Source organism: Ambystoma mexicanum, chromosome 6q (assembly GCF_040938575.1).
Source record: "Ambystoma mexicanum isolate Mex_15411 chromosome 6q, UKY_AmexF1_1, whole genome shotgun sequence".
NCBI lineage: Eukaryota > Metazoa > Chordata > Amphibia > Caudata > Ambystomatidae > Ambystoma > Ambystoma mexicanum.
In genome coordinates, this window is record NC_090937.1 from 664,736,771 (window position 1) to 664,753,543 (window position 16,773).

General features: G+C 43.5%; 1 protein-coding gene across 2 annotated transcripts in view; it reads right to left on the reverse strand.

Moving 5' to 3' along the window:
- The window catches only part of EXOSC9 (exosome component 9), a 1,088,118-nt gene that overhangs the window by 679,667 nt on the left and 391,678 nt on the right, over positions 1-16,773 (reverse strand). For both annotated transcript variants that reach the window (XM_069631163.1, XM_069631164.1), the window contains one exon: positions 14,277-14,359. In XM_069631163.1, the coding sequence (XP_069487264.1) occupies positions 14,277-14,359 (83 nt within the window). The remainder of the gene's footprint in view (positions 1-14,276; positions 14,360-16,773) is intronic.

The following is a 16,773-nucleotide window of genomic DNA, read 5'->3' on the forward strand; positions in this document are numbered from 1 at the left end:
TTGTGAACAGAACTAGTACAAACCATCATATTGTGGAAGTACTGGTAGGGGTAATTCGATTGCCCCTCGGTCTATTTTCCAAGGGGGGCACTGTCCAGTCCCCCGTTGTCGAGTATCTGGCTGGTGGCAGTGGATACAACGCAAAATATTCCACCAGAATATTTCCTATGGGATTTTCCCATTCATTTTAAACGCACCACTTTTTGGTGCATTGTTAAAGATACCGCTGGGTTATTTATTTAATATTTATTCCCCGGTTGGGTCTTTTTGCCAGGACTCAGTTTAAAATGGCGTTTGTGCGCCTCTGAAACTCTAACCCAAGTCGAGTCCTTTGTTCCACTTTTTGGCAGTTTTCTCCACAGAAGCCCTCCAACTGGTGCCACTCTGTCTGGGGTCAACAGGATGTGTGGGAGGGGGATTAGGCACCCTGGACTGAGTTGCCTTGGCAACTCAAGTCGCACTCTTGTGTGATTGGCCCAGTGGTGAGCCGCCTGGCTCACCACTTAGCATGTTTGAGTGACAGCTAGGCTGATGAATGGGGGTTTTGCTGCATAAAAGCAGGGCGTTGGGGACTGGAACTTCATAAGTCGCCACAGGACCTAAAGAATCCGAAGAGGGGAGAAGCTGAGCCATCTACGATGACGACACCACCGGTGGAGCCCTGCTGTACGAAACTCACCACTTCCCTGATGACAGAGGAGATCTTCTTCCAGGAGTCTTCCCTTTGAGCTGGTGGGACCAACCAGTTCACCTTTTTCGCCTTCCTGGATCGTCTCATGGTCGAATCGCCCGTGCCAAGCACCCCGGCGGCTGGATAGCCACGCTTCACCACTACCGCCAATAAAAGGGTTGTACCTTTTAATTGGGAAATTCCGCAGCTGGTTTCTTCCCTGCCAGTGCAACGACCTCCAGCTTTCTTCCTCTGCGAGACCATCTCTTCCTCTGGTTGAAGCCACGACTTGCACCCGCTGCCAGGAACAACTGCCCCCGCTGGAGCTTTCTCTCCATTTCAGATACTGTGTCCCGCCTGGTCCCCCTTGCAACAGATTGTCCAAGGTGTCCCGTAAATCCTTGACTTTCTAACTGGGTTGACCTCAGATCTGCTAACTTTGCCTTTCTGAACTTATGCAACCTCTTTTTGACTTTTCTGCAAAGACGGAGTGCATTTCCACTGTGTGATCTTGGGCAAATTCCGCCTTGCTCTCTCCAAGAGTGGGCCTGGCCTTTGAACTTTTTGCTTTACAGTAGACCCTGCCTTTCTTGACTTGCTTTGGTTTCTTAAAAGTGTTGGTACTGTGTTATTTTCCTACTCTGCCTTTTCTCTCCCTTTTTAAACGAATTATTGGAGTGCCATCTACGGTTATGCGCTCACCTCTGCTTTGCTAAATAAGTGGTATCTTAACCTAGACTTGTCGAATAATTAACTAGGGAGGTGTATATACTTATAGTGACTGTGTTTGAACTTGATATATTAGAGCCAGTGTATTTTCATAAGTGTGTTTTTAAATAAATAATTATATACTTTTATACCAAAGCTCTGGTCAGTGTTTGCTTGTTCTACTGTATTTTTAGCCCTATTGCGTATACTCTATATACTGCCTAACTCTTCTTGAGAGAGGTCTGACTGCTCAGCCACAGCTACCAGGTAAATCTGGGTGGTGCAGACTGCTACCAATTGGGTTTACTGCTTACTCCTGTGGTCTTAAACTTTTTGCAGTGGTTCCTAAGGGAACTGCACAGGTTTCTGCCTAACACCATCAATTATGAATGAGGTGTATTCAAGCCCTAGTTCATTGAGGTTGGTTTGGGGTGCCTAGGATGAGGAGCTCTGTTTTGTCATCATTCAGGCATAGACCATGATTAGCCATCCTTGCCTGGATGATGATACACCCTATTCACCACGGCCAAATCCTTAACACAATCCCATGAAAGTGGGAGGAGAATCTGTGTATCATCTGCATAGTTACTGTAGGTGATACCAAGACTGTCCAGATCATCGAAAAGGGGCTTAGTGAATATGTTGTATAGCGTGGGAGAGACACAAGATCCCTGGGGGGTGCCGCAGGTGATAAGGATAGGGTCTGCAGCTGCTGAGGGCAAAAAATACTTGCATGGTCCTTTCACTTAGGAATGACTCAATCCAAACTATGGCCTCCCTGGAGAAGTGAGCAGCTGAGTCCAGGTGATTGCATAGGACCTTGTGATCAACAAGGTTGAATGCAGCCGAGAGGTCAAGGTGGAGAAGGAGGGCTGATTTCCCTTTGTCCCTTAATTCATCGACTTGGGTCTTTAAGTCTATGAGGGCCGTTTCATTAACGTGTTGTGGACGGAAACCAGATTGACGTGCTCCTAGGAGGTGGTGTAATTCCAGGTATTTCTGGATTTGTGTGTAGGCGACCTTGTCGAGAATTTTTAATAAAAACAGTACGGTCGTGATGGGCCGGTAATTAGAGGGTATTGAGGGGTCAAGTGTTTGTTTTTCTAGTAGTGGGAGCGCCCATGATTCTTTAAGGTTAGCGGGGATGATGGCGGATGCAAATGAGGCATTAATGAGCTTGGATACAAAGAGGACTAGGTCCCTTGCTGCATCCTTGATAAGCTGGGCTGGACAGGGGTCGCCCTGGCAGTTGGAGGGTTTGAGTGAAAGTATGATTTTCTTGACTTCAAGGATAGATGTTTTAGAGAATTTGTAGCAAAGGGGTGGTGAGCTGGGTGTGGTGGGTGTCTTAAGGTTAGCCTGTGTGACGCTGGTAGGAAGGGTGTTGGGTGGTGGTGAGTTGGTGGGTTCAAGGATGCTTTTTTTGGGGCTATTTTGGTTTGGAGATTGGCTATTTTATTGGAGAGCGTGTGTTGGATACTAGAGCACCAGCTTTTGTCTTTGGTGCAAGTGTCTGGCGTGGAGATAGGGGTTTCTATCTCTTTGAGGATAGTGAATAGCTCCTTCATGCTGGAGTTAGCTTGGGAGATCCGGGTGTTGTAGGATTCTTTTTTGGCCAGGCAAATTTCTTTTTGTAGAGGGTGAAGATCTTGATTAGTTTGGTTTTGTTGGCTTCCGATGGGGATAGTCACCAGACGGCCTCGCAGATTCTTCTTTTTTGTCTCAGATCTTTTAGATATGAGGTGAACCATTTGTTCAGGTGGGTTTTAGGTTTGCTGTGTCTCAGTTTGAGCGGGCAATTATATCTAGCGATGTTACCATGATTTTGTTGTACTCGTCGACTAGTGTTCCTGGGTCGGAGCTGTCTGGAAGGGAGGAAGAGTGGGAAGGATGGCTAGGATGAGTTTGTCGGCAGTCATGTTCTTTTTGCTTCTGGTTAGGGTGGGGGGGAGTGGTGGGGATCGAAGTGGAGAGAGGTCTGGTGGTGTGAGCGTAAAGGACACAAGGGAGTGGTCTGTCCAAGTTAGAGGGGAGATGTAAGTGATGTTAGCATGACAATTATGGTCAACTACCCAGTCTATTATTCTTCCTTTATTGTGAGTGAGTGTGGAGACTTTTTGGAGTAGGCAGAGTTCAGTCAGGATGGTGGCAATGCTCAAGGCAGGTTTATCTAGGAGATTATTGAATCCCAGATTGAAGTCGCCAAGGAGTAGAACTTGCGATGAGCTTCTGAGACTGTTAGAGAGTATGGAGGAGATATCCTCCTCGAATGATCCAATGGGTCCAGGAGGTCGATAGAACAGGTGTAGAGTTTGGGAGTTGGCCAGTGCTAATTTAACTGAGTGTTTCACAGGATTGGTGGTTTAATGAGGGGGCAAGTCTCATGGCGAGGCTGGATTTGAAGATGATGGTGATACTTCCTCCTCGGGACTCATGTCCATCTTGTCTGAGAATAGTGTAGCCATCAGGCAAAGCTAGCATGAGTATGGGTCCTGCTGCAGCATGCAGCCATGTCTCGGTTAAGGCGAGAAAGTCGAGGTTATCAGCTAAGATCAGATCTGCAATTTCCGTGGCATGTGCTACCAATGACTTGGTGTTTAATAGGGCCCCCTTGAGCGGTGGTATATGGGAGTCTTTGCTAGCGGTCTGGAGTGTGTGGTCAGAAGTCTTGGGAAGAGGAGCCGCGTGCTGCTCAGTGGTGGCATTGAAGGGGGGTGGTTATTGTGATGTTTGGAGTTAGTTACATTTTGGTAGGTAGAGTAATTCATATTAGCGTTAGGGCTGGGAGAGAGTCTAGCCAGGAGTTGAAATAGTTTGGCCAGTCTTGATCTAAGTCTGGTATTTCTGATATTTGTGTTGCAAGTATAAGAAATGGCTTGGCTCTGTGTTGAGAGGCTGGGCTGAGTTGCGTGCCAGGTAACAAATGCAGTCATTATGAGGCAAGTCGGGCTCAGATGTGCACGAGTGTAGCGAGTGGCAAGGCCCAGTAGGGTATTGATAGTGACTAGTGTTACTAGAGCTAAGAGGTAAGCGGAGGTAGGCATGCTAGAATCTAATGTTCTGGATAACAGAGGAGGCGCACGCCGTGGCGTGGGCAAGGTTGGTGGAGCTGGTAGGGTACGCTAGACTGGTAGCTGCAGATTAGCTAGATGCTACAGCACAGTGGGCAAGTTCAATGTATCCTAGAGCTATCTGTCTCGGCAAGCTAAGCTGGGCTAGGTATCTCGCCAGAATAGGCTGATTCAATTTATCACAGGCTAGATAGCACAGTACAATAGGCTGATTCCATGTATCACAGAGCTAGGTAGCACAGTGGAATGGGCAGAATCAAATTATTGCAGGCTAGTTGACATAGTAGAATAGGCTAATTCAATTAACAAAGGGCTAGATAGCACAGTACAATAGGCTGATTCCATATATCACAGGGCTAGGTAACACAATAGTAAAGGCTGTTTCAAATTATCACAGGGTAGATAACACAGTGGAATAGGCTGAATAAAGTTTTTGCGGGCTAGTTGACACAGTAGAATAGGCTGGTTCAATTTGTCATGGGGCTGAATAGCCCATTAGCTATAGAAGAAAATAGGCTGAATCGATTTATCGTAACGACATTTGAATAGGCTAGTTTGTATTGTCATTAGAATGGTCAAATGTGGTCAGGTATGGCTGGCAGTACGCATACATAAATAGCAAAACTATGATTTAACACTTGTATACAATAGGTATGGTAACACTGTGATCTGTAAAGAGTGCAGTGAATCAGAAATATGACGTACAAAACCGCGACTGGGTATTACGGGTACATGGCAGTGATAAAGTTCTGTGGTTGCAGTCATTAGAGTACACCTCATGTGACCAGAGCAGAAATGGGGTTAGAGCGACAGTGGGAGGTGGGCGGAAGCGCTGATTTTAGTGGATCAGAGAGTGTTTATAGACATAAGATTATTAACATGGGCGATCGGCCGTGTGGGACGAAGGACATGATTTTCTTATCTGAGATCATCCCAATTAGAATGACCCATGCGCGGACAAGCGCAGAACAGGGCATTTTCGCAGCAGGCCTTTGCGTCTGCGGGCCGGCTTCCGCCTTCCGTGGGCATTCCAGGATACAAAAAAGCTGTGACACATTTTTTCATGGGGTGTTGAGCATCTTGTATTTTCACTTTGCTGGGGCTTGACCCCTCCTGGGGGACATTGGGAAGCTTTTCTGCAATGGGCCCATGATTTATCTGGATGCTCCCCATTCTGAATTTGTCGTGCTCCCTTGTAGGTGTTCTAGGGCTCTTTTGGCTTTGTCCTCTGAGGTCATTCTGAAACTTTCTCCATCGTATTCGAAGCTCAGTGAAAAGGGGTGGCCCTATCGGTACCGGATCCCTTGTTCTTGTAGCCACACTGTCGGGGGGCGACAACTCCTCCTCAAATTTAGTGTGGTGGTGGAGAGATCCTGAAATAGTTTGATGCTCGAACCTTCAAAGTCTATGGGCTCATGGTTTCTGGCTCTCTGCAGTATCTCCTGCCTCTGTTTGTAGTAGTGGCATTTCACCAGGATGGAACGAGGGCCTTTCGGTGGGCCACTAGCTCTGTGAATCCTGTCAAACTCCAAGGTAGGGGGAGGCTTCAAAGAGGGAGGTTATCAGCGCTTTTACTCTGATCACTAGGCCCGTTGGTGTCTCTCCCTGTTTCTCTACAAGGGCCATAATGCGAATATTGGTCCGCCTTTCCTGGTTTTCCAGGTCATTGAGTTTAAGATGCGTGTCACACTCCTTTTGCTCCAAATCTTGGAATCTGGCCTTGTACGTCATTGCCATTATCTCTACGGACTGCTGGTTGTGCTCCACAGCTTCCATTCGATCTTCCATCTTGGCCATTCTTGCCTGTAAGGTCTGTGACAGTCGCGGTCAGGCTAGTTTTGATGGAACGGATTTCCCCCAACAGCAGGCGGATATCCGATTTAGTGGCACTATCGCAGTCATTCCCCGGAATCTCTATGGAGCTTTGGACCTCTTGTTCCCTGGCTTCGGGCGTGTGGCTGAATGAACGCAGCCTGCCCAGGGTGCGCAGATCCAGGATTACCTGGTGCAGGGGTGGGGGACAAGAGTTGGTGCCTAGATAGTTTCTTTGTAGAAAGCAGTGGCGTTCCGGGGTGAGGGCCGCTGGGTCGCCTCTAGGTTTATTGCACAGTGTCCTGCAGCTCGTTCTGGTGTGGAATATGGCTTTTGTAACTCCACAGACTGGGGGTCCCCCGCCCTGCACAGTACTCCAGTTGCCCCCCCCCCAAATTATGTCACAGTCAGCAATCTTCCAAAGAGCGAGTTCTCGGCTTGCGTCTATGTGAGATGGCATTTTGGAAGCCCCCGGTCTGGACAGGTATCACTAATAAGATTGCAGGAGGTCCAGGTGGACAACATGGAGAAGGTAAAGTCTGCCTGTTATCAACCTTGGAGGTTTTCATTGTTCACCTTAAACAAAATATTAAAATATGCAGACAACTAGGGCACTACTATCATTCTTGGTGTGATGCTTTCGCAAGTCTTGTTTTAGTGTGTTCCCTTAGATTGCAAACATGAAATAAAAAAATTATGAAGTTTGCAAGAATATGATGGAACACTCAGGTCGCATAATTTTTGGGGCCATACTCTGGTTTCCTGAGCTCCATGGCAGCAGACAGCAAGTCCTCTTTTGCTGCCTATTATTCAGTGCCTTCATAAACGGAAATACTTTGCGAAGCGGCCGCAGAGTCAGGTCGCAGTCTCTTTGGGGTCTGCAGGCTCAAGGACCTGAGACCTGCGCCTGCTGAATTTCACCGATCATAACCCGTCGAAAGAGCTCATTTTGTGTAACAGCTGTGAAACTATAGTCCAACGCAAAATCAGCAAGTTCACATATTGCAATCATCAATGATGGCGAACATCTCTTGTTCCGCGAATATGACAATGTGGAAAGACAGGATCAGCTATGACGATGCGGACACTGCTTTGCACAGCTCCGGTTACGATGGAGCCGTTGTTGATCCGAGATACATCCCGGAAGACGAAACAGAAAAGAAGGCAATCATCTCCGGTCACGATGAAGGCGAGTGACCGTACACCGGCAATACTTGTTACAAATGAGAGAGGATCGGCTGAGAAGCAGAATTGTGGGGGGGGGGCAGAGAGAGATACCCCCATCTAAAGTAGGAACGGTCTTTGTTAACGCCTTTTTTCACTCGCATAAGAGGGAGAATAATGAGTCACAAATACAAAAGATGGAAGAGGGAAAGTCTCCCGCCCCCAATATGTGCAGCCTTTCCGACGGCGATATGTAATGTGCTGCATGTGAAAGACCTAACAGACCCACAAGAAACTAACAATGCAAATTTCAAAAACAGCATTTTTGAGACATCGAATGAACAGCCGCCAGCGGCTCCACATATAGGTGCCCAAATAGAAACAAAGATCGAGTTGAGGCACTACTGGATTCTACTATTCGGGAGAAGCCAGGAGAAGACCTATTGTTACCAGAATCTGAGATTGATAAGACAGGAGGTTTGAATGCAATGTTGTTGCCATATAGCAGATGGCCCACAAGACTCACATGCAGAAGAAAGCCGACAACGCACCTAAATGCAGAACTCTGCAATAGATTCCATGAATATACAACCAAAGGAGCATCCTATAATGCGTGTTAATACAAAGGTGGATATGTCATTAAAAGAAAAAGCATATATAGCAAAGCAATTGTGGCAAAAATCATATGCCAGAGGAATCAAATTGGAATCCAACATGATGCAAATCACCCAACCAACGAATCCCCGGGCGGCTCGCCTATTCTTAGACATCACCAAAATAGAAAGCCTTATGAGTGATCACGAAAAAAGGAGCAAAGTTTTCAGTGACCCACAGGATATAAAGAATACAGACAAACACATTACTTCAACTTGCTGCATTTGACAGAAGATCAAATGGCAAGTACCAGATAGAGTCAGTGAAATATCAGAACTATGTGATGCCTAAGGAGCAACCACCAGTGAGAAGGGATTTCAGACGCTGGAATGAAAAAAAAAGGCGGAAGCAATGGAACCGAGGACAACCCAGACAACAAATGCCACTGTAAACCAATGCCAACGAGATCCTATTCCAGCCACCATGATCGATTTACAGAATATGCTCACAGCGACTACCTCACAAGCCACGATTCCTTTTTTGAAAATCCAAGAAGCCAACATAGAAATGCTCAAAGATCAGGTGACTTTGTTGGCTCTCATTCATATGAAGCAAATTCATCTCAAAGCCTTCACGACAAGAATTCAAGACCGATTAAATCTAGAAGCAGAAACAAGCCTGATTTGGCAGACAAGACTTTGATATTGCCAGGACCGACCGGACCGACAAAACACAGACGATGGCTGCTCTCATAGCAATGTTGAAGGGATCGACGAAAGATCTGACTCATATTGGGAATAGTAAAGATCAATTAGGCCAACAAAGCCAGCCTGAAATAATAATCATAAGAGAAAGAGGATTTGACGACGAAACCACAGATTAAGAACGCAACACAGCAACAGACTTTTGACATTTTTATGTCAAAGAATAGCAATATCCAGAACAGACTGAAAAAGGACACTGGGGAAAACCCCCCAAAAAGGCAAACTGGGTCGAGAGCTTTCCTACGGAATATATCAATGCCACAGATGAATACAGAAAACAACACAAACAAAAGGATTTCTTTTTTGCGCAAAGAAACAAAAGAGAGATAGATAAATCAATGAATATTCAGAGTGGAAACAAAACACCACAGATTGAACCAACACAAACGACCAAACAAATACAACAGGAAGAGCTGATGAACTTATTGGTACACATGGAAGAGGTTTATGAGTCTGTTATCAATCTATCCACAGATCTAAATGATTCCTCTAATAATTATTGATCAATATGAGGAAGGATTCTCGCTACAAGATGTATCAATTGACATCTCCTGTGAAGACATCTCGAACATCGACTTGTATGCCATACTGTTGGAACAATGGACAGTGACAAATAAAACAACTGACAACGATACTCCAAGTAGGGCCATCGCGAAGTCATAGAGCAACTACAGAACAGATGAGATGAGATGACTCATACGACTTGTTGATACATCGAAGAACGGAATATAAGATAGAAACAATACTGGGAATGAGTGAGAAGGAGCTGAAACTGCCGATATTCATTGACCCACGGAAAACTATGAATGTGAACAGAATAATATTAGAAAGAAGGGAATCAACAAATGAGGTATTGATCCTAAATAGAACTAATATTCTACGTTTGTTCCAAGTTATGCCTCAGTTCAAGTCAATACGATCAAAAGTTATTAAGGTGGTGCAATTTCTAGACAATCACTTGCTGGATAAAGTAGGGATCGAATTACAAAACAGCCAAACAATCAAACGTATTGTAGAAATGGAAGTGCAGCTGTATCATTTGGGATTCCTCTGTATAGAAGAAAGAGGGGAAAAACTCAAGAGAAATGTGGAATTTGCAAACCCCAAAACAAGAAGTGGCAATAAATGACTAAATATTTATAGATCGCGTCTTTTTGGCCATGGATGAAGCAACCATCAAATATAACCTGATTGATTTCATTTTATGCAGTGATCGGAATTTCCATCTATATGACCCAAATGGTCCAACACTGGAGATGTGTAAATTAACACCAAGAGCCCAAAGATGGACAAAAGAAATTGCGAACAGGAACTTAATCCTAACTGGTAAAGCACTGAATGACGACGACCAAATGATACCGACATGGACCCATGGTAAATCGAGAGCAATAATAACACTATATTAATGTCTCACCAGGAATACATGACAATATGGTCAAAACTGAAAATTTTCATTCTGATAATAGCGATCATCACATGCTAGTAATATCATAGTTGGGAACTGGTTTGCTAACAAAGAAAGTAACCTTACCAGCTTTGGAATTAAACAGTGCTATGAACAGACTCTGTATAAAACAACATGAAATCTGAAAACTCACAGAAACCTTTAAAAATACACATCTGGAAAGGATCGCTAACAGTAACTATGAATGGTTACTCCGTCCATTTTAGCAAATTGTAACCCATGGTGAAACCACAATAAAGAAACATAAGCACAATTTTAACATAGAAATTGTGGAAAAAAAGAAAGAACTACGCAAGCAACTGCGAAGCAAAACAACAATGACAACATTTTCTCTCATGAAATCGTAAAAACTGTGATATATTAACTGGCTGAAATCCATGAGAATGATATTGCAACAAGTAGATGCTGAAAATATACTAGATGCCTTAAAAAACGGAAATTCAAGAGATTTACGTAATTTGCTGAATTCACAAACAATGTGTCGATTATATGATACCAGATGTTCCTAAATGGCTCTGGATTAAACATTTTACTGGGCTTTACAAGATAAGGAATCAATGTAACATTCATAATATGGTCGGAGAAAAAAGAAATGTCCTCTTGAGTGGGACCAGGATTCCATTCTGAATATAATGAACAACTTGAATAACTGCAGAGCCCCAGGCACAGATGGGCTCTCCAACGCTATAATAAAACGTTCTCCAATGCTGTGGGCAGACATCTGTGCTCAAATATTCATCTTAATTGCAGAAACCGATCAAATTACCAATACGTGGAAAGTGGTAATCCTGATACCCATTTTCAAACAAGGCGACATGAAGGCCCCGGCTAACTACAGCCCTATAGCACTGTTGGATCCACTAGGCAAGATTTTTGTGATTTTCTTGTTGAAAAAGCTTACACTCTGGGCAAAGAAGGGGCAAAGACAAGCCGTCAGACAAACAGGCTTTGTACAAAATGTGGGCACCAATTCAAACCTTATGTTGCTAAACTTACTCAAACAAGAAGCAATAACGAAAAAGAATAAAGTCTTTGCTTACTTTGTAGACTTGCAGTTGGCTTTTGATGCGGTGAACAGACAAATCCTTTGGGACAAAATGATACGATGGAGTTGCCCGCAAGACAACTTTGAACCGATAAAACTGCTTTACTCCAATACAACGATAAAAATCAGGATGTCAAAAGATGGAATAACTACAGCACTGATCGATACCTGAAATGGATTGAAACAAGGATGTCCACTCGCGGCTACCCTATTCAATCTGTATACATCAGACTTTGAAGAAGAAATTCAAACACCTACAACAAATCCACCACGACAGTCCCTTTACCATGCATGATTTATGCAGATGATATAGTATTGCTTGACAAAACTGCTAGAGGGCTGCAAACAAGTCTGACAAAGATGAAGGCGATTATGAGAAAGAATGAGCTAAAATCAACACATCAACAACAAAAATCATGATGTTAACAAATATCCCAATTAAGAAGCTGAAAATTCCAACAATATATCTTCAAGGGACAAACATGATCAATCAATCAATCAAGAGCTGAAAAGGAATGGGTCGCCCCCCTCAATTAAAGGGCACTCCTTAGTCCGACAAGGGAGATTTCTTCACCGCAAATTTGGAAAATATTCCTTGAAGCCAGTCATCTCATTTTTCAGACAAAAAGCGGTGCCTACCTTGATCTATATGACAAAAACTGGAAGCAATTTTTTGGAGGGAAGTCTTGGCTTTACCTCCAGCATATCCCATGCCACAAATCCGGTTCGAAGTTGGGACTCAGTTTTTACAGTCGATTGTTTTATGGAAACAATTTGACCTGTATAGGAAAGTCATGAATGAAGAAAATATACCGGCATTTGAAATAATTTGCAACAAACCCAACTGTGTGAATGATATGGCCCTAAATGCCTGGAAGAAAGAAACTGAGCAAAAAATGAAAGCTGAAGAAATATTGCTAGAAATGAAAAACTATGCCCTCAATATGCAAAAAGGCAGTTCCTAAGAAACGACTGGATCAAGACAATACAGCTAAAAGGAAAATACCAATTGAATCTTAACTGTGAAATAGAGATAGGGGCAATCAACTTCCAAGTTATCAATTTTTCCAGATCAATTGATACAGGTTTCATTTCTGAAATGACATTTAAATTTGCTCCCGACAAAAAAAATAGTTGTGAAAAACCAAAATGATTCCGAAGATTGCGCAATTTTGTCATTTTTGCCAACATCATGGAAATGTTGAAACATTATACCATATACTAATGGAATTGTCACAGCCGCTGGCGACTGGCGTGTGTGGAGGAGGTGGAAACTAGGACGCCATTAGACTGTGCCGCCACGTTTCCTTTTCTACGTGTTGACGGTCTAGTTTCTTTTTTCCAACATGGCCGCCGCCGCAGATAGTATTTTACCATTCGTCTGTCGGCGGCTCGGCGCGTTGCAACTGTGCTTATTCCTCCGTTGCGTGCGCTCGTTTTGCTACCTTCCCGGCAGTGTTCTAGTATAACTCCGCCCGCTACTCCAGTTATTTTTGCTCACCCTCCTTTACTCTCTGGCTCTCTCTCCCTTCCCTTGTTTCGTGCCTCTCTTTGTCTGCCTGAGCATATCTATTGCTTCCTCCCCCGTCTGCCTTTCCATTTAGCATCCCTCCTGTTCTCGCTGTGTTACACTCCGTGGATCTTCCACCAGACATCCTCCAGGAGCGACGATCCAGTGCCTCTTCTTCCAGTGGATTTTCCTCCACCCGCTTCTTCAATCTGCGGACACACCTGAGACCTCAGCCAAGTCTTCTGACAGCTTCTCCGGAGTCTACTCATCTCCGCACCAAGGGATTTTTTGAGCTAAGGCTTTTTCCCCTTGCAACATCTGGCTGTCACGGAGGGGAGACACTGTGGATCTCTTGGTCTAGAGTTCACGGTGGCTTCCTTTCGAGGCAGACCCTATCTACTCAAGAAAAAGAAGCCCAACGCTCGACACACCCGAAGGAAGAAGTTGGACTATTCAACCTCATCAGGTGATGAGGAGGAGGAGGGGAGATCGGGGGAACTCTTGTACTTAAGTGAAGAGGAAGATATTGCTGAACCTTTTGCCGAATCCATTGATCAAAACATTAGCCCTGATAGGAATGCCCAGCCCTGATGGAGAAAAGAAACCTATTCAGGTAGTTCTTTAAGATATCCAAAACACAAATAATAATAATAATAATAATAATAATAATAATAATAATAATAATAATAATAATAATTTAGCATTTATATAGCGCTACGAACCCTCTGGTATCTGAGCGCTGCTTATTATTACCCACGGTGTGTGGTGCTCATTTATCGACCTCAGAAGGATGAAAGGCTGAGTTTGGCCCTGCCGGGATTCGAACCTGCGTCAGCAGATTCTGCACAGATGTCAAAGCGAGTGCTCTACTCGCTGTGCTATCGGACTGGCTATGTATGCAGCTTACTGTGCATAGTAGTGGATCCAAAGACAAGATGGGCACAGATTTTGATGGGCAACAATAAAGAAAATTGGTGTTTACGATTATCCAATTTTGGAATAATATCGTGAAGACAGACAGTGAGAAAATCCTGAAAAAAAGGCAGTACCCAGAAAGAATGATAAAAACTGAATAATGAAGAAGACTGTAAATGGACGGTTAATTACTTTCAAAATATGTAAATGAAAAGTTTAACAATGAAACTATATCATTTTATAATACAATTTAAAAAAAATAAGATGGAACACTTTTCCCAGCAAGGTCTCAGGGCTGATGCACACAAGCGCTTCATTTCTCCAGTATTATAATTTCCAATTTCTCAACTGAATAAGCCTAGTAAAAGATTTCCTTGTTCCAAAAATATGCACTTTGTGATATGGTTCAAGCACATCCATTATGAAAAACTCACCAGATCCAAAATATCCTTGACTAAAGCTAGTTTAAAATGTGTAAATCTATACATTTGTTAAACTTGTATGTCTGCTTGGAGAGTCTGATAAAATAATCAGAATTACTTGCAAATATGAACTTACCCTTGCTGAAAGAAGGAGAAGCTGACACAAATCGGCATGTGGTGGATACACAGAGGCACGGGGTCCCGCTCCTCAGGCGTGTACTAATAAATAGGATTATACAGAAAAACATTACAATTTGCCAATATCAAGACAGTGCCAAATACTAGAAATATGCCATTTGCTAAGAAATTGTGAATCAATTTACAAATCTCATGGAGAGAAAATGTTTCTGGAGAATTTGGAAAAAGCACCTCAATGTGCAAGCATACATTCCAATGAGGTGTCTAACTAGGCCTGAACAGTACTCAAAGAGTTGGTGTCTTCAAGGGATCGCAAGTGATCCTTATGGGGCTCCAGTGCATTTAACTTGGCAAAGCATAGCTGTTCCGAGACCTTAAAGTCACCCATTGTGATCTGGAAGAGTTGAAAGTGGACCTCTGTACATGATCACTATGCTCGGTTTTAACAACACTAAATTCATGTGCAATTGCAAAGTGATTGTAATCAATGAAGAGATAATCTAATGTTGCCATCTAATCCCTAATCAGCCACATAGCATTAGATGCCCAAGTACCAGATACCCTTCCGTTTAGCATGACCAGACCCTGACTGCTTGTGAATTGTACTAAGGCTTTACCTTGTTTATTGCCATTATTACATTGCAATGTCACTGAAGGCAGTACACACTGTACCATGCAATTAAAATACTCGCTATCGTAGGGTTCCCCACAATTAACATTGAAATCCCCTCCCAGAATTGCAATTGTATTGGGATGTCCATGGTTATTGACCAGCAAAATGTCTTCTATGTCATCTAACATTTCTGCAAGAGGAGTGCTGCCCAGAGGGTTGTAGACCTTTATTACCAGCAGATTTGTTATTTTATTGACCTTAATCATGGTCGCCATTATTTTGGGGAAGCATTTAGGAGTACCACATTCTAGGGATTCAATTTTATTACTTTCCAATTATCATGCCGCCCTGGACCTTCCTCTTCCCCTTCATCTAGACAAGCGGAAAGACAAAGGTGAAGCCTCCATCCTTCTCCTGTTGGACTTGTCCGCTGCGTTCGACCTGTCGACCATAAGGTCCTGTGCAATCACCTTAAAACAGCTGCCCATTTCTCCAAGGAAGCCACCACTTGGATAAGCTCATTCTTGGACAACAGACCCAGTACCTATTACATTCGGAGTACCACAGGGCTCCTGCGTCTCCCCAACCCTGTATAATATATTTACAAAGCCCCTCTTCGACATACTTGACAATCTGGGTGTCTCATACACCAACTATGCTGACGACCCCCATAGTCTCATCCCCATCGTAGGAGACCACGACAAAGATGTAACCATGATCAACAAAATGTATCTAATTATACAAATATGCATGGCCACCCACGGCTAATGCCTCAATGACGAAAAGACAGAGCTTTTAATCATTTGGTCCCCCAATAGACTGTCTAAACTCTCTACCCAATACAACTCCGTCCTCATTGATGGAATTAAGATCAAAGTCTCTAAGGAGGTCAAGACTCTAGGCTTCTACCTGGACTCGGATCTCATCCTCAATAAACAAATCAACGCCACAGCTTCTGCCACCAACTATACGTGTAAACGGATTCATGCATGCAAATTATTGTCTGTCCATAGTAAGCTGCATTACAATTGCAAGGGCCTTGATCCTCTCCAAAGTAGACTACTTCAATGAATACTGCAATGCCTTATATTTAGGCACCAGCAAACGCAACACCAATAAACTTCAGACAATCCAAAACAATGCCCTAAGAGCACTGCTAAGCATGCCGAAAACTCAGCATATATCTCACGTGAGACGTGACACCAATTGGCTCTCCATAAACGACAGAATCAAGCTCAAATCACTCACCTTCACTCACAAATGTCTATCCAACAAGGCTCCCCTTTACCAAACACACCTCAACACGACCTATCAGAACAGCACAATCCAACAGCCTCAGAATACCCAAATTCAAACTTTAAAAAACAGGAGGCGGTAGCTTTCCAGTCTTGGCTGCGCAATTATGGAACTCTATCCCTGATTCATTAAGAGCCATATCTCCCTTCAAGTGCTATAATACTAACGTCAAGAAGTGGCTGCACTCCCGAGACCTGTGACCCCCTGGCCTGTATCCTGGTACTTTTTCTACAGACTATACCTAAATAAGAAACAGTAACCAAGAAATCTATTGTAAATATGTACATTGCTGCCACATTTATCTGTATGTAGCTTTATTTTGATGTCCTGTCATATGTAACTATGTAACCTGCACTGCGCCCAGATGCCTATGGGCCCGGTGTGCACTATAAATGAATAAAAGATTACAATCGGCTGGATTTATCAGAAGTCTAAAACAAGCTAGGTGGAACATATTGCTTAGCCATGTTTCTTGCAGATGGAATATATCTCTGTTATTTAATATTTGATGAAAGCTGTTAGTTGCAGCTAAATTACTAAAGCCTTTCGCATTCCATGTTAATGTACAACATTTGCTGGAATCACG